At 40.4% G+C, this 20,295-nt stretch overlaps 1 protein-coding gene and 1 non-coding gene across 4 annotated transcripts in view; one reads left to right on the top strand and one right to left on the bottom strand.

Annotated features, from left to right (window-relative positions):
* FNIP2 (folliculin interacting protein 2) overlaps positions 1-5,146 on the top strand; it is a 63,183-nt gene extending 58,037 nt beyond the window's left edge. For all 3 annotated transcript variants that reach the window (XM_020781410.3, XM_020781409.3, XM_020781411.3), the window contains one exon: positions 2,387-5,146. In XM_020781410.3, the coding sequence (XP_020637069.3) occupies positions 2,387-2,465 (79 nt within the window). In that variant the 3' untranslated portion in view covers positions 2,466-5,146. The remainder of the gene's footprint in view (positions 1-2,386) is intronic.
* Positions 5,147-7,153: 2,007 nt separating this feature from the next.
* The window catches only part of SPMIP2 (sperm microtubule inner protein 2), a 29,524-nt gene continuing 16,382 nt past the window's right edge, over positions 7,154-20,295 (bottom strand). Inside the window, exons 3-4 of the transcript XR_012087690.2 lie at positions 8,221-8,335; positions 7,154-7,223 (exon numbers count right to left, since the gene is read on the bottom strand). This is a non-coding gene — a transcript (sperm microtubule inner protein 2). The remainder of the gene's footprint in view (positions 7,224-8,220; positions 8,336-20,295) is intronic.

Consider the following 20,295-nt stretch of genomic DNA (forward strand, 5'->3'; position numbering starts at 1 on the left):
CCTCGTTAGACGAGGAAATCGCTTAATGATGAAGTTTTTGCGATTGCAAAACGGTGTTTTAATTGGGAAAAATTGCTTCGCGATAATTGGTTCCTGCTTCGGGAACCGGTTTTTCACTTTACGATGATCAGAAAACAGCTGATTGTCAGGTTTCAAAATGGCCGCCTACTGTTTAGAATGGCTCCCCGCTGTACTTAGGACGGATTCCTCGCATTACAGGCACCAGAAAATGGCCGCCCTATGGAGGATCTTCACTGTACGCTGAGGTATTTCGCCCATTGGAACGCATTGAGCAGTTTTCAATGCATTTCAATGGGCTTTTTCATTTCACTTGACGAGGATTTTGCTTAACAGCGATTTGAACGGAACGGATTATCCTCATCAAGCGAGGCACCACTGTACTGTACTTCCCAGCTCTACAAGAGAAGCCCTGGTTTAGGCTAATAGGGACATAGGAAACCAACTTACCTTGAGTCAGACTGTTTGTCCATCTAGCCCACTGCCCTTGCCACAGGCTGGCAAATACGTCCCAGGATTTCAAGCATGATTTTTTCCTGTCTCTAACTTGATTAATGAAGGATTGAGCCTAGAACCTTCTACATGTAAAGCAGAGACTCACTCACAACGCTATGGCTTTTCCCAATTTCCCGCCTTATTAGTGAATTCAGGTTGTCATTAGGTCAAAACAGAACATTTCCTCCTATTACACTAAGGTTGTGGATGCTCTCAGTAAAGTATATCCATTTGACCTTGGTGGGGAAAAATTGCTTCTGTTCATTAAGCCTGTAGGAACTAATGGAGAATTTTGCAGTTCTTGTGTTTTGTTTTGTTTTAAATTAACGTCTGTTTTTAAATCCAGCATGGATTGTTTATTAATAATCTTTGGAAAAATACAAATGAAAGCTGCCCCTTGAGCAGCTTTTTGTTGAAAGGTAATCTACAAATGAATAAACATGAGTCAAATATAAGGGGGAAAATAGCTCTGTAGTCTGCTAGTTGGCCATCTCAGTATTAGAACATGAAAAGTGTGTGTAATTTGTTTTTTTGCATAGTGTTGGAAGAGGTTAAATAAATGAATGCCTTGGAAACAGTTAGTTTGTTTTCAGCCTCATGTACATTATATTTCTGTAACCCTGAGATCATAAGTAGTGCTATTTATTTTGGCAATGAACACTTTTAGAACTAAAAAATTTCAGCACTGTACATTCAAATAATTCAATCTTCAGCATAGGAGTAGTTATAATATAAATATAAAAAATGAATCCCCAACCAGATGTCTGTGGCCTGAGCCGGACTGGGCCATGGAGACAGACCTCCACCCCCCCACACACACACGCAGAGCCCCTTTGCGCACACAAGAGCACTCCCCTACACCTTTGCACATGTGCACAAGGGCCCCAAGCACCATCCTGCCCTTTGCACATGGGCACGAGTGTGCACCCGCCCACACGATCACGCTCCCGCTCCTTTGCACAAGCGAGTGCCCTCCTTCGCCCATGCGCAGAAGCGTGGGGGATGCCCCGCTTTCCCCAACCAGTCCACGGGGTTTAAAAGGTTGGGGACCACTAGCTAGACCATTGCAATGTTGATCCATCTCTGTTACTGTATCTGAGTCAGAAGTATTTGCTAAAGGCAAGGTGACTTATTGACAGTCGTTTGAATAATATATGTCTGGAATTTAACCTTGTTGTATCACTAAACATATATTTTCCTTTACCTTGTAATCCATATGTGCCCTCATGAGACCTTCCCTGATCCATGCAGTTGCTTAGTTGCACTTGAATATTGATTGTTCCTTGCTGCCGAACCCTGCCTCCAAACTCTTGCCTTTATTTAGATAGAATTTTGTTCCTTTCCAGAGTCATTCAGGAATTGTTGGAATGACTCTGGAGATCCCAGTTTTCCTCTCACTTGATAGGAAGGTGCCATGTGGAAGGGCAGTCCCTTTCCTGCAACTACCAATGGCAGGGATGGGTATGCAAGAGATATATATGACTTATCTTTTAAATATATACAATTGTGCCTTAAGAAGGAAGTCCCACGATGTTCAGTGAGGCTTACTAATACTGTAGATAAGTAAAAAGATTACATTCTTACTATAGTATCAGGTGAACAACTTGTAGCCCTCCAGATGTTGCTGGGCAGCAACCCTCACCATTCCTCATCATTGGCTATGCTGGCTGGAGCTGAAGAGACTCACAGTTCAACACCTGGAGGATTTGTGTTTTCTAGCCTTGTTGTTATAAGGTAGCTTTAGTTACATCCAGGAAGTTTCATTTGATCATGTGTCTTCTCTGTCTCTTTTCCCAAAAAGGATAATTCATGTGGATATATTTTAAACTGCAACTTACATAATGAAAATCTTTTTTATCATTTTTATTTCTAGGATTGAATCCAATGACTTGCCTCTTCTGGCTGCTATAGCAAGTACTCATTCTCCATATGTTGCTCAAATACTGCTCTAAGCTAAAATCTCCCCTTAGCAAAGTGAGTGGATTGGACAGTTGAAGAACAGAGGATACCAAGCACAAAAGGATGGGGAGCAGAGAGAGGGCAGCAGGTGACAGCAATTCATTCTGTCACTTTTCCTATCCTTTGTTTTGTCTGGAAACTTGGCATTGGAATTACAGTTTACATAATATTGAAGACATTCAGGGTTTTTATACTGTCATGCAACCTTACATTTTGCTAGACAGAATGATTAAACACTATGAGTGGATACACTGCTTCTGTACAGTTCTTAAAGAAACAGAAAACCAAACTGTTATTTTCTTATTGTTGCTCTTGTCTTGTTGTTCTGGTCCTCCCCATGGAGGATTTGTAAGCTAATCTGCATATATACATATATCAACATTCCTATGTTTGAATGGACAAGCTGGAGGATGTATGCATGCCCACATTTTTGTGTTACAGCACTGCACTTCCGTGGAACAAGATGCTGAAATTTGGTGGTGGCTGAGATAGCTGCAGCTTCATTCAGTATTCTTCATGGAGAAGGAAGTTCTAGTTCTCCATCAATGCTAATAACAAAAACACAAGAAGCTACTGTAGGCTGGCAGAATGTCTACTGCAAACTTATCCTGATGCAAATGCCACCTCTTGCATTCCAGTTTCCTAGCCTTATCAACATATAGGTCAAACCATATAACTTTTCATGCACTACCAGTTCAAAAATGTGTTGAAAATTTTTTAAAAAATCAGCATGGCTATGTACATGGCGTAAACTCTGGGTGATTTGTTTCAATGCATAAAGGTATTATTTGCCCTATGAATAAGAGGCTGTGGAGACAAGACTGCATTCTTAAGTGAATCATTGAAATGTACAGGAAGGTATACCAGTGAGGAAATTGTCCTGGAGGTGGGGGTGGGCAAGAGAGTAGCCATAGTAACAGTGACAGAATAATTTATTAGGACAATTACAGGTATTTCATGTGATTTAACAGAAATTTTTGCACTAGCCTCAGTGCCTTCTCTACTCTGGTACACCTGGATTCTAAAGAGAGAGAGAGATGCGAGTTTTGAATTTAATCATATCCATGTACCTTTAAGAAATATTACTGTACTACTGCACTGACAGATCCTTTTTAGGTTTCCAGATCTAGGGTTCAGTTTCTAGTAAGTTCAGTTGTAATTTCTTTACCCTCAAGCACTGCAGATTATTTCATTAAATTAGAATAAAGAGGAAGACCTCTTTTTTCCAAAAAGCTCCTGGCTGCCACAATACTAAAATTATCCACTTGTCTGATAAAATCTCCATACAGGATTGAAAATGCTAATGAGGTATAAAAAGAAATGTTGTCATACTTGGCAACTGGTACAAGTGATACTAGCAAATTTCATGCAGTGTTTATCTAAATGCTTCTTTAATATTAGTGTTTTCTTGTCCGGGAATTATAAAAACTTCCATTTTGTCTTCTTCATTCTTGTGATTACTTCTTCAAACTGACCACAGTTCAGACAATCCTGTTCCACAGCAGAATTGATCTGCAATTCTTATTTTCAAGGACATAATTTTCTCCTATGCATACCACATCAATTCACCCTTATCTTGGAATGTTTTTAAAAGTGTACTTTCTTTTTTCTTTTCCTCTCTTAATGGTGGTCTTCAAAATGCATAGACTAAGAAATGACCCCAAATGGGGAATGCATTGTTTTACTGAGAAGTAGTTTCATTCTGTACAGTATTTGAAGAAAAGCCTTCTTTTTATTCCCTCATAAATGCTACCTCAGAATAAGCTGCCACTAGGGGGCAACTTCAAATCAGTGCACCTGTTGAATTTTCTGATGGATTGCGCTGTAGCATTTCCAGAGCAGTAGCTGCACCAGTGAGTTTCCATGGCTATATTTTATTAATATACTCTGATTTGCATAATTTAATGGCTTTAAAAGTGATGTAAATAACAAATACTAAAACTGACAGTGACAGGGAAGAACCTTTCAAAATCTTTTAGATTACAGTTTTTTTTCCCCATGGTGTTACCAATTGTTACATCAAAACAGGTGGCATACTTTCCTTTCCTAGCTGGGAACAAATCACATCATCTTTTCACGGACCATATTTTACAGTGTTAAGCAGAATTGTAGTTTCTCTAAAACTGTCTTAACATTTAATAAATGGACACAAAAGGCAAAAGCATGAAGCTCATTATTATAGATGTTCATTTAAGTAAATAATTTGTAAATACTTCTTAACCCGTTGAAAATTTCATAGCTTGATGTCTGCTATTTGAATGATATTCTGGGTATCTCATGTGAAATCAGCACAGCAACCGCTTTCTGAAAGGTTTGATACCTTGATTTTTCCAGTATCCCCACTGGACTGATAACTGTACAGCTGAAATCAGTGGGCATCTCACTAAAATAACAGCTGGACTTTCAAAACATGTAGCAACTGTTTTAAAAAATATATAAATGAAGCATGTTGCCTTGCTTAGAGGAAATATCATGTGACCTGCTAGATGAAGATGTATTTATGTGGCTGCAGTATGTTACCAGAGGGAAAATGCAAATACTGTAGTTGGGAGGGGGAGTGGCTACCAGTACCAAACTGTATGAACTTCATGCTTTGAGATGTAAATGTACAGTATCATGTGTGTCAGTTTTCTTGTGGCATTGGTGCAATAAACTAGAGAACATTGTTTCATCAGTGAATGCCTAAATCTGTCATTTTTTTAAAAAAAAACAGTGTTTTTTACTAGTTATACATTCACACTGATAGAAACAAGAGACCAGTCTTACTGTGGAGAACGGTTGAGACCAGAGTGTTGGGCTGAGACTCAGGAGATCCACATTGAAGTTCCCACTCTGTGAAATTCCCTGGATGACCCATGGGTCAGTTATTCTCTCTCAGTCTAGCTTAACTCAGAATATGGTTGTGGTGAGGATAAAATAGGGAAGAGCAGTTGTGTATTTAGTCTTGAGCACAATGAAGGGGAAAACAAGATATATTTGTACAGTAAGTAGTACATGAGGTGGAAAGGTGTGAGCACCACTACCTCTACTAGTGTTGGGATGATGGGCAAAACCTCCACAGAAAGGATCTTCATGAGTTTCAGACTGACTGAAATGTCCAACCTTGATTTTCTTGACTCCAGAGAGCAAGGTATAGGATGAAGCAACAACAATCCTCTCCCAGCCCATCCAGTTGTCAGGGGGTAGAATTTCCAACACTAATTCTACTGGGGCCAACAAGTTCAGCATCCATAGCTAGGGTGGTTTAATCACCTCTCCTGGCCAGCCAGCCAGGACCCTGCAAGAATGGCCTATGCACATGAGTCCCTGTCGTAACATAGGAGTTCTTCAACCCTCCTGAAGGCCCCACCGATGCTTCCACCTCCCCTGGGTTCTGGGTGGGTGTGGCTGACCTATTGGCCACCATGGTCTGCAGTGGCCTGCAGGGTGTGGTGTCTCCCATCCAGTACTACTTTCCTCTGTGTTTGGGGATGTGTCAAGAACATGTGGTCCTTAATGAACCCTGATGTGTCTACAAACTGTCATGTTTTAGGTCACACTGAAAACCAGAGAGTCAGCCACTATGTCTGGAGGTGTCCTACTATTCATGGAAGTCCTCAGTAGAGCTATGTCTTTTAAAAGACCCTCGAAAACCCAGAATTTTTCAGATGGAATTGGGGGAGCTCCAGCCACCCACTCACACCTACAGACAATTTCATTTCATCTCCCTGGAAAAAGACTGTGGCCGCCTCCTAGGAGAAAGGGGTTCAGGAAGCATGCTCCATAGAGCCTAAAGGATAACAAGACTACTACCCCCGGAAAGTACTGCAGCAGATTTCACCCAGAAAGCATTGCAGCAGGAAGTAAGGGCTATTAGGGGACCATGGCTATTCTCCAGAAGCTGTTTGCAGAAATTTTTGGAGAATTTTGGAGTCTAAAAATAAAATCCAAACCCAATCACATATTTGTAGTCCTCAGCATCAGACCTTCCTTATCTCTGATAATGAGGAAGGTTTGCAGCATTTTATAATGTGTATATGCCCTATTCTCAAATGTGATCTGAACAGACAATAGTTTTTAATGGTATTCATTTGAAAAGGAAATCATGGAGTGAGTGTTCAGACTTGAGTAATCACTTCTCCAATTTGGTTGGTATGTTTTCTTTTATCCTAAACAAACCTAATTGAATTTGAAGCACAATGGTAAGCTTACTAGGAGCAAGAGTGCCATTGCATACTGCTGTCTTACTCTTTCTGACATGAATGAGTTAAAGAAGTAGGAAACCTCCACCAATGTTACGGCCAAGCACTGATTTCTGGCTTTTTCTTTTTGCTCCTCTCCTGCAGAGATGGACCCTCATCGTAGCTAATGCTAATTTTCCATTTGGCAGAATTGTAACCCAAGAATAAATCCTGGTTTCTGGTTCTGGCTTATTAGGAAAGAAGTAAAATGTTTCACATGTAAAACTAACAAACCAGGAACAGAGGTATCCTGGCTTGTTCAGCCATTCCTGCTGGTAACAGGAGTTAAGTGGGAGCAATCAAGCTACAGTATCTCTGTCACCATGTTTGTTCATTCCTGGTATGCTACAGCTCTTTAGAACTCAGTCACATCATTACATCAGAACTGCCCCCCAACCTGTTTCATTTTCCACAGTTGTTTTTGTTTTGTTTTTGTGCATAGTAAAGGACAACTTAAAAAGGAATGTGCCATTGGTCTTGATACATATTAAAGACTGTTTCTTTTTCTTTCAAGCATCTTCAGTTTTAGCTCTGAAATGCAAACAGAATGAGGCAGTGGTAAATAGATAAAAAAGGAAGTCAGGTTTTAGCTGTGAATAAACTTCATACATTTTTGTCTGTGAAGAAAGATTGACCAAGTGGAACTAAAATATGTAAAGTGGAATTGTTGTGGGTGGGAGAGCTGAATGGATTGGCAAGCAAAGTACAAAGCTTTGACCTACTTCTGGTGCTGCAGAAAATTAGCTTAATGACCACATGCTGATAATCTACATGCTGGCAAACCACCATGTAAAATATGTCACGTCAAAGGCGCATGTCTCTTTCTCCAGGTTGCAGGACTGGGGGGTGCTCTTAAGAACTGCAGATGATTAATTGCACATAGCCAGGAATTCAGCAAGGTCAAGATAGTGCAAGGAAGCTTACTAGAGACTGTCAAGTCTTTAAAAATAAATGTAATCTCAGCTAAATTGGATTTCTTGCTTCCAGTATTACAACAGTCTGCCAAAAGTCCCTGAGACAGGGGGAATCCTCTATGCTGATGCTAACAAGAAAACTTCCTGTACTGTGAATAAACTGGCAAGCCAGCTATATACTAACAACTCATTTCAGCTGGGAGCACTTAAAAGTGAAGCAAATAGCGCAATACTGTGCTATTGGAATTAAGTCTCATTGGACTTTAATGGGGCTGACTGCCTAGCAGGTGTCTGAAGGACTGCAAATAAGCATACCACTGTTCCCTTTGTGCCTGACTGCTGCCCAATAATTTTTTTTTTGTACAAACTTAACACAGAAAGAAACCAAAAGCATTTGAAAAAGATTCAATAGAGAAAAGAAAAAATATATAGTAGGCTTGTTAGGTTTTTTAAAGGTCAATTGATAAGCCTTTTTACTACTTTGGGCAAATTGAACACATATCAAGATGCATCACATGACTTCCTTTTGATTATTTTTAACTGCTGAATTGTCAATACATTTATGCGACTTTCACAACCTTTAATGTAAATGGTAAAAGAAGAAATAAACCTACCTTCACGTGACAAGATGACCTTTCTGACCTAGCCATGAATGGCACAGAAGGATGATAGTTTGGGAAGCTTACCCAACTCAAGTACTGTGGATCAGGAGGAAGATGTATTTTCCACCTGTGTTTTTTAAAAAGTAATGTAAATGGGAAAGGGAGAATGAATGTACTAGCAATTTTTATGGAAGAGATTGAGTTACCATTTTGTTCTAAGTTGCCTTGGAGAGTCAAATTATGTTAAAAAACACAATTTAAAGACACTCATTCAAGACCTCCCTGCATTGGAATAGACCAGGGCAGGTGAAAGTGTAGTTCTTCTGAGTGTTGTTACACTGCAATTCCAACCATTCCTCAGCATTAGCTATGTTCACTAGGGCTGATGGATGTTGCAGTACAACATCTAAGTAGCCAACCTGTGGCTATTACATGTGTAGATACTATATCTGCATGGCCAAGATCATGCTGGTCCAGTACAGTTTCTGGTACCATTAACAATTACAGGTGTGACAATAAGATTCTGTCATTCTCAGAATTTATGCTGATTTCTATTATTGGCAAGGCTGGGTTCACTTAACTCTTACAAATGAATGTTAAACCCCACCATCCATATTTAACACTATAGAGAGACAAAGACCTATTATGGGGTCAAACCACCACCTAGGGTAATAATTATTTTCCCTTTTAGATGTCATTATTGGCAGTGCTTCCTACCACAAATGGGCTTTCAATCTGGGAACAGTGAAGAACCAGCAGACAGATCATGTCATAGTTCAGTTGAGATCACACATGTGGGCAAGACTTTAAATTAAAGCTGAAGAGAGAATCTGTCCTTCACAATGTATTTCCCAGAAATTTGAGGTCCTAATGAAAAATGACAAAGCTTATTAATATTGGTTGTTGTGGGTTTTTCGGGCACTTTGGACGTGTTCTGAAGGTTGTTCTTCCTAATGTTTTGCCAGTCTCTGTGGCCGGCATCTTCAGAGTGCTGTCCTCTGAAGATGCCGGCCACAGAGACTGGCGAAACGTTAGGAAGAACAACCTTCAGAACATAGCCAAAGATCCCGAAAAACCCACAACAATCAGATCCCGGCCGTGAAAGCCTTCAAAAATACATATCTCAGGAAATATTAATAAATTCGCAAAAGCTTTCCTGACGTTTCGACAGTCTCTGTGGCTGTCATCTTCAGAGGACAGGAGTTTCCTGAGATATTTGGTTTTAACAATCAATAAGTAGAAGACTGCTCTGTCCCAGACTTCAAATAAGGCAATGGAACTAGAAAAGGGTTGGAAGGGCTCCTTGGAGACATTCTTAAACCTTGTTCCAGAGAACAAAAGGACTAACTGCCTTTTTCAAAGTAAAAGGATACAAGCTATTCTGATAGTCCCATTAGCTAATGAAGCGATCTAATTTCATAATGTATCTTGAGCAAATGCTTCCTGTCTTTCAGCGCTCTTTTCTAGGATAAATTCAGTGGAAACTCCTTGAGGCTTGTACGATAATGTTGATATTGTGTTTTGTATTTCAGGATGCAGTCAGCAGGAGCATGACATTGGAGCCATGAAGCAATATGTTTCTTGTCCATTAAATGTCATGATCCTGGACAATCAGCTGGTAAAGAGATGTGGTAGAGATTTTTGCTCTCTTTGGACACATATATGAAATGCACCAAATCTGAGGTATTTGTGTGATTCGGAGATTACCATGGAGTGGAACAAGCAACCACCAATTACCCATGGGATGGCACATCCCCTGATCTTATGTGTTGAATCCACCATCTGTGGGGTTACTTTTAAAAAGCTGAGCCATGATTTCCAGTGAGGAAGAGGAAATTGAAAGTAACATACATTACCAGCAGCATTCAGTTTGCATGAGTCCTCCCTCCCCCAAATAAAGCTGAATACCTTTCCTGGATAATCCAAGCACTATAGAGCTTGAGATGGCTCAGACAGAGGTCACTGGGTGTTATACATCCTTATGTAGAAGCTCATTTTTGTGGCACTTCTCATTGGGCTTGGTTTCTAGACCCTTTAAGATATCAGGCATCTTCCCTTTTTCTAGACACTTCATATCCATTCATGCTGCCTAGAATTGCATTACCTCCCCCCGGCTCCATATTATCCTATTGTCTCTTTAGCATATCATCCACTAAGATATCTTTTTCACACATGTTACAACAAGCCATTTTTTACCCACTTGTGTGCACTACTGGTTCCACCCCTGCTGGTGCCAGCAGCAGCTAGATCTCCTGGCAATAGCTCCAGAGGCTCCAGGTTGTGAGAATAACCAAGAACAGTTTTTACTGCAACTGAGGAACCAACAGAACAGGAACACCATCCTTAACTCTGCTGGAGCTTCCTTAAGAGTTGAGTTCCTTGCACTAACATTCCAAACAATGTCCTTTCAAGAGGGTCTCCTGTTAAAGCCACAGGGAATGCTGAGAGTCCTGGTCTCACAAACCAAGAAGGGAATAGGAGTCTTGGCCTTGGTCAAATTATCTTGAAGGACAGCCAGGCAGGGGGTACTGGTACCTCCTCCTCTGCTCCTTCTGGACCCACCTCTGTTTCTCACAGTAGCAATTTTATCACTGGTGCAACAGCTGGGTCAGAGTGGGTGCCACTGCTCCTATTGGATGAGGTGGGTGCCAATGTCATGTCAGAGATACAGTAGGCTCCTGGAGTCCTGCCCCTGGTGTCCTTCATCCACAGCCCCTTCCTTTATTCAACAGGTGGAGTTTGGGGACTTCAGCCCAGAGTTCCTCTTGCCAGGCAACCTCCACCTCAGCTGAGACACAGAACTGGGGATCCCAAGCCTCAACAGCCTCTCCCTGCATCTTCTTGTTTGAAGTCTCTAGTTCTTCCTCCACTTCCTTGAAGAAAGCTCTTAAATTCTCCTGCTCTTCTTCTTTTTCCAAGACTCCACCTTGCCCTTCCCCCTTGCAGGTGGTCCTTATCAACCAGCTTGCTTACAGGTATCTGTCCTTCCTCTCCCTTGCCAACTAGGGGTCCAGGAGCTAGGGCATCAGACAGCCTGCCTAGGGCACTGGTAGCAATCCCCTTACACCACTCTATATATGTTTATATCATTTTTACTGCCTAATATAGAACTTATCATATATCTCTTTTGAAATTTGTGGTGATCACTTTGATCTAGTTCTCCAATCTGTTAAGGTCACTCTGAATCCTGATTCTGTTCTCCAAGGTATTGACTTTACCTAACAGTACTTATGTCTTCCACGAGTTTGATGAATATCCTTGTAGTCATTCTGCCAAGGCGTTTATAAAGATTTTGAACAATACTTCACTCTTCCTTATCTGTTTGCTTTTGCACTCGGTGTTATATTGCTGCAGGTATTGTTCAGCTTAACCACTCCTAGCCAGTCAAGTCACTCTTATCTATTCCGTAAAAAACACTGCCCTTCTCCCTTTGCTCCCCTTAGCCCTGGAACTCTGCCTTCCAATTCTTCAATCAGATTACTTCCCTAAAATCCCTCTTCAAAGCCTCTGTTCAAGAAAGCCATTGACTTTACTTGTAGTTACAATAGAGTATTGAAACTAAGTACATGTGACGGAAGCAACAGAACATCCTTCCCCTTTTCATTATTGCTGCTGTTTCCCATGTGACTATTTTTAGAGTGTATTAGGGACAAGTCCTGTTATTCTTTGTAAAGAACCACCTATATTGGAGATACTATATGATGGAGAATAATCTGTGCCTGGAACTTTGGGAAAAGGCCAAAATATAGTTCATCAACTCTCCTAGGGCAAAGATAGGAGTTGTGATTTCTACTGATTTGTACCTTACAAAAGGCAAATCCTTTGTTTTCTGAGAGAAACTCCACACATGTTGCAGAAAAGGGCCTGCTCCTCCTTCAAAGGGAAAGTGACTTTCCAGTTACTTCTGGTTTCACATGAGGAGGGGTATGGCCCAGAGAGGGTCCTGGGGTTGGAAAATTGGCCCCTGCACCCTTAAGCATGCCTGCTCCTGCTCTAAATTATCAATGAAATAAGAAAAACATGATCTCAGAGCTCTGAGGAAAGCATGGGAACTACATAATTAACATAATTTGACTGAAGATAGAGGAAAAGTGATCCCTATTTCAGATGCCTTAGTGTCAAACTAGATCTGTGTAGCATTTTTAGAACAGGTGCTTCCTCAAGTGATAAAAGATGTCTATCATATCACATTATTTTCTTTTTCTACGTATCTTGCATTTAGCATGCTTTGTTTTGCAATTTGTCACTAGCAAGTTTAATTTGCAGGTTTCATGAGGCAAACATATATTCTCTTTGGTATCTTCACCTTTGATCCCACCTTCCTAAAATTACCTTTAGAGCATAGGAGATGCCAAAAAGATTTGGTTAGGAAATTTGTGTGCTACCACTAATTTGAGTTACAGGTGAGACTCAGGTGACAAGAAGAATAACAATATTTCAGAAAGAGGCTTGAATTGTTTGCCCCAGGATGCTTGCTTTCTTATTCCTATTTCTAGACAAACCATGGGGTGGGAGAGTGAGCAGATATAATGACGTGGTCTCCTCTACTGACCTGGTGACCAACCACGTCTGTTTCAGAGGAATATATACCTCAAGAGTGCTCCTGGTGAGATGATCTTCTGTTGAGATCTCCACAGTTATCACACCACTAATGCATATCATTTGCATTTTGTGAGGAGAGAGACTGTGCATGTTAAAGATTCATCTAACATCTCATGTTGGCAAGCCCTTGCAGTCATCACAATATCTGAGGGAAGATTGTGCTAAAGAAAGCACAGTGTGAGAAGACACATGTAGAAAACAGAACATGAGGCAAAATACAAATTAACAATTCCTCAGAATCTGCTGTCTTTTAATTTAGCGATATTGAAAGGAGATACAATTTCAGAGAAAAAGCTTGGAAACAAGAGGGAAATTATCTTTAGTTTCAAAAGGCTTTCTACGTGTAACAAACACCCATTTATAAATGTGATATATAGTTGATATGTTTATTTCCAGCAGCTAATCTACTTATCCCTTGTGGGAGGAGGAAAGAAGGGAGAGCGCATTATTCCATGCTGTCTAACACTAATACTCCAGAAATGAGATGTTTAATAGTACTTAGGGGAATAGTACTCAGACAGCGAACACTGTATATATTTTTCCCTTGTCCTTTGTTTGAAATTGTCCACAAAAGCAAAGCAATCTCTCTCTCTCTCTCTCTCTCTCTCTCTCTCTCTGTGTGTGTGTGTGTGTGTGTGTGTGTGTGTGTGTGTGTGTGTGTGTGTGTGTGTGTGTGAGAGAGAGAGAGAGAGAGAGAGAGAGAGAGAGAGAGAGAGAGTCAGTGTGTGTTCCTAAGCTGATGAATGACATTTCTGTTGCCCTAGCCTGGGGGTGGGGGTGGATGTCTCTCAGTACCATGGTGATGTCATAAGCACAATGCTGATTGCTACTTATGGATTCCAGCTGGGCTTCAAATTACTGCGAGGTAATGCAACCTAAGCAAATCCTATTTTCTTCTTCACAAGTAGCTTCCAGAAAAAGCTATGGTGCCAAGGACTCCTATCTGACAATCATTCTATGGTCAGGGGGGTATTGGATTGGCAGCTTCCATTAATTTCCTTTATGACTTTTTTTAACAAAAAGCAAAACAAAGCAGAAATGCTGCAATAGATGGAGAGACCCACAGTTGTTATGCCTGCATATTTCAGTGTCTGGTTTTAGCACTGTGAAGGGACAGCTGAGAGAAAAACTTAAGATCTATCAGGAGGTCTTGTTTGCAAGGAACTCCAATTACTGCAGACGTTATACTCACACCATTAATAATTTGTATAAGCTGCAGGTGGCTTGTGCTATCAGGAAACTGAAAATCACTTCTCTCTGTTTACATGACTAAGACATGAAGCATGGAGAGATTCCTGTACTGCCACTGTCACTGGTCGAATTGGGAAATCTCCATAATGTACATGCAAAGGAAGTAAACAGTAATTCGACTGAAAACCCTGCAGATACTCCTGTGTTAAGCTTCTGTGTTAACATATCTCTAGCAATTGTTCTATTTCCTCATGGCATCCCTCCATGAACATCTTAATTGCCTGCCTGTTTTGTAACTTGCCATATGACTGCGAGAATACATATAAAAATGACACTAAGTGGTGGGGAAGCAGCAAAGGCTGCAATGTTCATTCTCAAAAAATAAGCTTAGTAATCTTTCCTGTTTTTCATTGATAAAAGGCTCTTTTATTCACTCTCACAAGAATTATTAATGGTGTGAATACTATAATTGGTAGCTATTAACGATCGTTCAGAGGAAACAGGTGCAATCATTGCAGCTCTGGTGATATTTGGACACAATGTCATAAGCATTACAATTCCCATGCTGCAAAACACTTATCTGTGTATGCATTTCATGCAACAGGAATAATGGTTAAGGGCCAAACTGCACATGACGTTATGCATATGCCTGGTATAATGTTACTTTTTTTCTTCATGTCTTTTTTCTCCCCACCCCCGTCTTTTTTCTGTAAATGATAACTGTGCAGAGTGTTGAATGAACAACATTTTGTCACGAAGGTCCAGAGGCTCAGACAGGCATCTGAATCCTATACTCACACCCATGTATATGCTATAGTCTCATCAAAAATACGCCCTTGGAGCTGTTTTTTGTGACCAAATAAATATTACCCAAAAGGAAGGCATTTATTTATAGGTGTGTATGTAAAATCATAATATATATTTTTATAATTTAATTAGAATGACAATGGATCTCACTTGAGTGGGGAGCCAATGATTATGTGACAAGTACAACCTGTTGATCTCTCCTGAGCTGCCATTTGATGTTGATGGAGGCTAGCACCTGCTGTCCAGGTGGGGATGGGGAACTTTAAAGTCCCTGCTCTCCTTCCTTCTGGGTGTTCCTTTTTAAATCAAATTTGGACTGGACTTTATGAATACTTTCCAAGTAAGGATTATCATCTGGCAGCCCTTCAAATGAAGGACTGTCCCCTCTAAAAGAGGACATTTGTCCACCCACTTCCTGTTCACTCTCCCTCCTCATCCTCATGGCTTTTCAGTTAGAGAGAGAGAGAGAGAGAGAGAGAATGAATATGTGACATGAAACTGCATGTTCGAGGTAATGTGTATATTTGGGCCTAAAAGACATTCTATAGGATAAAGGTCTGAGTGCATGCTAAAGGAAGGCTGAGACTGCTTATTGAGGCTTGTCTAAATTAGCCTTTAGAGCAGTGGGTCCCAACCTTGGGTCCTCAGATGTTCTTGGACTTCAGCTCTAAGAACCCCCTGTGCCTAGATTACCATTATCAGTTTTGAAAAAAAATGTGTTAAACATGGACGTGAGGGTTTGCAACTGATTCCTGTATTTGTCCGAAACCCTGTTTTTCCTTTTGTTTTGTTTTTATCACTATCATTGCTTATGAGTGTGTGTCCTTTTTTTAGCTGCCCAGAGTAGTAGCCTAGCTACTACTTGGGTGGGATATCAATCAATCAATCACAGATTCTGAAGGCTTGCAAGATCATTGATTCACCATCTTGTGCAAGGGAAAACAATTTGTTGGGTGGAACAATAGAGAGTGGTAGGCCTGAGGTTGCAACAACTGTCTCATGTGCATGTTCCTCCATGGCTTTCCTTTGCTCATCCTTGCCCAATGCATAGGCATACACAAATCACCACAATATTTAAATGCATACAGACAAACATAGTGTTGTTGAATTAATATAAGTGACCTAGATATTCATCATCACCTAACAAGCGGTTGGGACATGTAAATATGCCATCATTACAGGATGTTGTGCTGTTCTATTGTATTTTGTAATGGGGTACGCCTAGAAGAAAACAAACACTGGAACATCCTTTACAGATGATCCATTCTGGGACTGGGAGACTAAAAAGCTATGGCTCTGTTGCCTTCTGGCATTCAGAGTGGCTTAGGTCATGGAGGTTGCATGGGGAACAAGCCTTAGACTATGGCAGGGCTGGGCAAATAATTTCTATAGAGGGTCACATGAAAACTCTGAACTGTGTTGGGGGCCGAGCCAACTTTACTTAAAAATAAAAGATAAGCAACTGATCAACTTTAGACAAAAAGCTATAAATGGTTTTGATGTTCAACTTGTTCAGTGAGAGAAATCCAGTCTGTCTTGGGCTTGAACAAATGCTTGAACACCGGACTGGAGTGACGACCGGCAGGCCGGACAGGAGTAACTCACGGGCCGTATGTGGCCCTTGGGCCGCACTTTGCCCAGGTCTGGACTATGGAGTCAGTATGTTGCATTTATGAACAAGTGCCCCAGGATTATTGCCAAAAACTCTCTTTCCCTGAGACACACGTACACACAAGCACATGCATGCACCCACATGCACACACAATGCATGTGCGTGTTCTTCATTTACATTTGATCACCAGTCTTTTCTTCTGGAATGCTTATAATGTTATATAGGAGCGATGCACACACTATCACAGCAATTACTCTTTTTGTTATGATTCTTTAGGAAATTAATTTTGTGTAAAACATTTCTCTAAATGGAGGGTGGCAGTTCATATGTGAACTATTCAGTCCCTCTCGCAGAAGGAAAACAGAACATTCTGCTCCTGTTCATGCCTCTTTTTTAAACTATTCAAAATGTGAAGTGCAGTGACACATTCTAATTGCAATTCTACAATAATAATTTGAGATGAAAAGCTGTTAAACCGAAGCTGGAGTAACACAATCACATGCCACTCTTTTCAGCAGCACTACCCTGCCAAAAAAATTGAAAAGTTAAAAAAAATCCTTATCCATCTGGTTATATGCAAGAAGCAAAACATTTTAAACAAGTTATTAAATCAGTTTCAAATTTGTCATAACGTTGTTTTAAAAAATCAAGATGTGCAGATGTTAACACATTAAAAAATATTTTTACACCTCGAGATATTTGCAATTAGCACACTAATTCGAAGATTTGCTTAATGCATAATTGTATGCACTGCTCACAAGTACCGTCTGCCATACTGAAAAGGATAATGAACTGTTGGCAACTTATCATCTAACAGTGAGCATGTTAGCTTGATGCTTACAATGTTTTCCAGTTCAATTCCCATTTAATTCACTTTGGATAGCCTGGGAATGATGGAATTTAGAAGGGAAAAGGTTGGATTATGATAAAAGGAAAGTTGTGTAATAGGAAGGCATAGCACAGTGTGGGGAGCACTATCTGATGGACACACATAATCAGGGAAGCAACAGCATAGTGTATACTATCTTCTTTACAATTTTCTAATGAACCTACAAGAGTGTAAAGAAGATGTTATACACTACTTTCTAGGGATGTACAGCCTGCAACCCTTGGCTTCTCCAGATATGGTTTGTAAAGGTACAGGGACCTGACTCACTTCTCCTGCTAGGTCTCGAAGAAAAAATGCTAATCATGGCAAGGTGAGAATAGGAACAGGATAGGGAATGTAAGCCCCTGCAGCAGTGGATTTAGGTCTGTGTTGTTGCTGCTGTTAAAAAGGAGTGAATTCTGTTTATGTAAGATAGAACCAATGGTATGTGTTCTGTGCTGTCAGGTCACAGCTGACTTATACAACCCTGGTAGGGCTTTCAAGGTAAAAGAGATTTAATGAGTACAGTGGTGCTTCGCTTAACAACGATAATCCATTCCAGGAAAATTGCCATTAAGCGAAAACATCGTAAAGCGAAAATAAAAACCCCATTGAAACGCATTGAAACCAATGCGTTCCAATGGGGTAAAAACTCACCGTCCAGCAAAGATCCTCCATACGGCAGCCATTTTCGCTGCCTGTATAGCGAGGAATCCATCCCTAAACACAGCGGGGAACCATTTCAATCACCCGGCGGCCATTTGCATTTTGTTTTCCTCAGCCTCACTGTTTACTACTTCATTTCTCAGTGACCACTCCCAGATATATATTTTATGCATCTATTGAAGTGGACTCTAATGCATAAAAGCTGATATCATAAAAATATAAGGTGCCACAACTGCATTTCTGTTGTCATTATCTATTAATTACATGTCTAATGACTGGGAATTATCTGGAAACTGAGATCAGTGTATTTCTCGTCAGCCACTTACCTTGTGTAGTCTATGGAATATAGCAGAGATCATGGCCTAATGCTATCAAACAGAAGTCTAGGAGAGCAGAATTGTGGTGAAGGCCAGAAGGACTGAAGTACAAAGTGAACCATCAGAGATTAAAACTGACATATGAAGAACAATAGTGGCAGTGGTGGAGAGGGAGCATGATGTCAATCTGTGTAGGCAAATATCCATTTGGATATTTCCCTGTATGTGGACTGTTACAAACATAGTTTTATATAGCTAGTTAAAAATATTCAAGACTGACGTTGGTCAGTTATTTATCTAATCCAGCTAGGAAAATATTATGTATTGTGGGGACTTCTGAAGAAGACCAAATTTCACATTTTATCAAAAATAACATGCTAATAATATATCTTTAATGTATTACCAGGAACATCTGCATTTGTTTAAGTACTGGCCTGAAATTGCATTCCTTTCTGCTGTGTGTTGTTTTCAAGAGGGCAAAAGTGTGTCAGCACACCACCTCTTCCAATGAAGAGTACAGTATAAGAATTCCTCTTGTGTGTTTCAGCTGAAATGCTTCATTCTGATGATAGCATATGCCTCCAATTTCCCATCACTTGTCTTAAGTTTCCAAAAGCTTTGGAATTACACATGGCCTTATATGTACACACTGTGGCTTTGATGGAAGAGGATCAGGAAACTAGATTCAAAAATTCAACTTAGTAATATGTGTAAAAATTTCAGAGGAAAGCTATATAAATGCATCCCATATTCCCATGGATGTAGCTGCCCCTACAGGAATAAATTTGATGCAGCCCCTCTGCTTTCCTTAGAGCAAAGATGATAAAGCTCCAGGAGTTCAGGGGCAGTTTTTCCTGCCCCAGAACCCTTGGGGGCTCCACCAGCACTTCCAAATGAAACCAGCAGTGACTGGAAGATCAATCCCACCTTTTACATGAACAAAGAAATACAAGGTATTTTTTTTACAAGAAAAGGGGGGCACACCTTATTTTGAAGGAAGGTACTGTTCTCTGGTGTTGCAATTCTCCAGTGCTCCAGTTTTAAATACTGATCACTCTCTGTGGGTAAATCATTGCCCCCCTCGACATAGTTTGAGAGATGCAAAATTTTGTTCCCCTTGAATTTTGGTTCTCTTGGTTTTTGGATTTTAAAATTCACCGAAACATTTGTGGTTGAAAATGTCTCTGGTCTCAGGAGTTGCAATAACAACTCTGGGGCTGCATGGGCCTCACAATTCTTCTTATTCACACCACCACCTTGGAATATTTACATAAATAAGTATATCCTGGAAGAAGTCTAGAACAGAAGGCTTGTGTCATCTGTACCCCTTCCAACACTCATTTCTGTCCAAGGGCAGGATGCAATTTGACAAATACAGTGGACCCTTGACTTACAGACGGCTTGACTTACAGACTTTTTGAGTTACAGACTTCTCTGGCCGCAAAATTTAGGTTTGACTTGCAGCCTGAGAATTGACTTACAGACCAGAAAAAAACCAAAATGGAACAAAAATGGCCTGTTACGGGATTAATCGGTTTTCAATGCACTGTAGGTCAATGGAGACTTGACCTACAGACTTTTTGACCTGCAGCCACCGTTCCAATATGGATTAATTCCGTAAGTCAAGGGTCCATTGTATCTGGTGTGTCATGGGGCCCAAGGGCTCATTCTCATTCTCTACTATGTGTTGAACCTCATTATGCTCTTGCTTCTCACAATCTTCATTCCTCTATTTGTTTTATTTTATTCAAGTTATAGATGAGATCTTCAGATTTGTTACCATGACTTGATAAGGTGAAGAACAGTTTGAAGGGATGATTTTTTTTTATTTCTTGGACTACAAATCCCATAATTCTCCATTCTATCAGCTCTACCCAGCAGACACCTAATGGACACCTAAATGTGACTCACCTGAGAGAAAAGTCTCAACTTTGAGACTTCTCTAGGTCTGCCTTCATCTAGCTACCTGATCAGAAAGAAAGCTCCCATTTGCACTGGAAAAGGAAAAGCAAGCCTTCTGGTTG

The sequence above is a fragment of the Pogona vitticeps genome, chromosome 5 (genome assembly GCF_051106095.1).
Source record: "Pogona vitticeps strain Pit_001003342236 chromosome 5, PviZW2.1, whole genome shotgun sequence".
Lineage (NCBI taxonomy): Eukaryota > Metazoa > Chordata > Lepidosauria > Squamata > Agamidae > Pogona > Pogona vitticeps.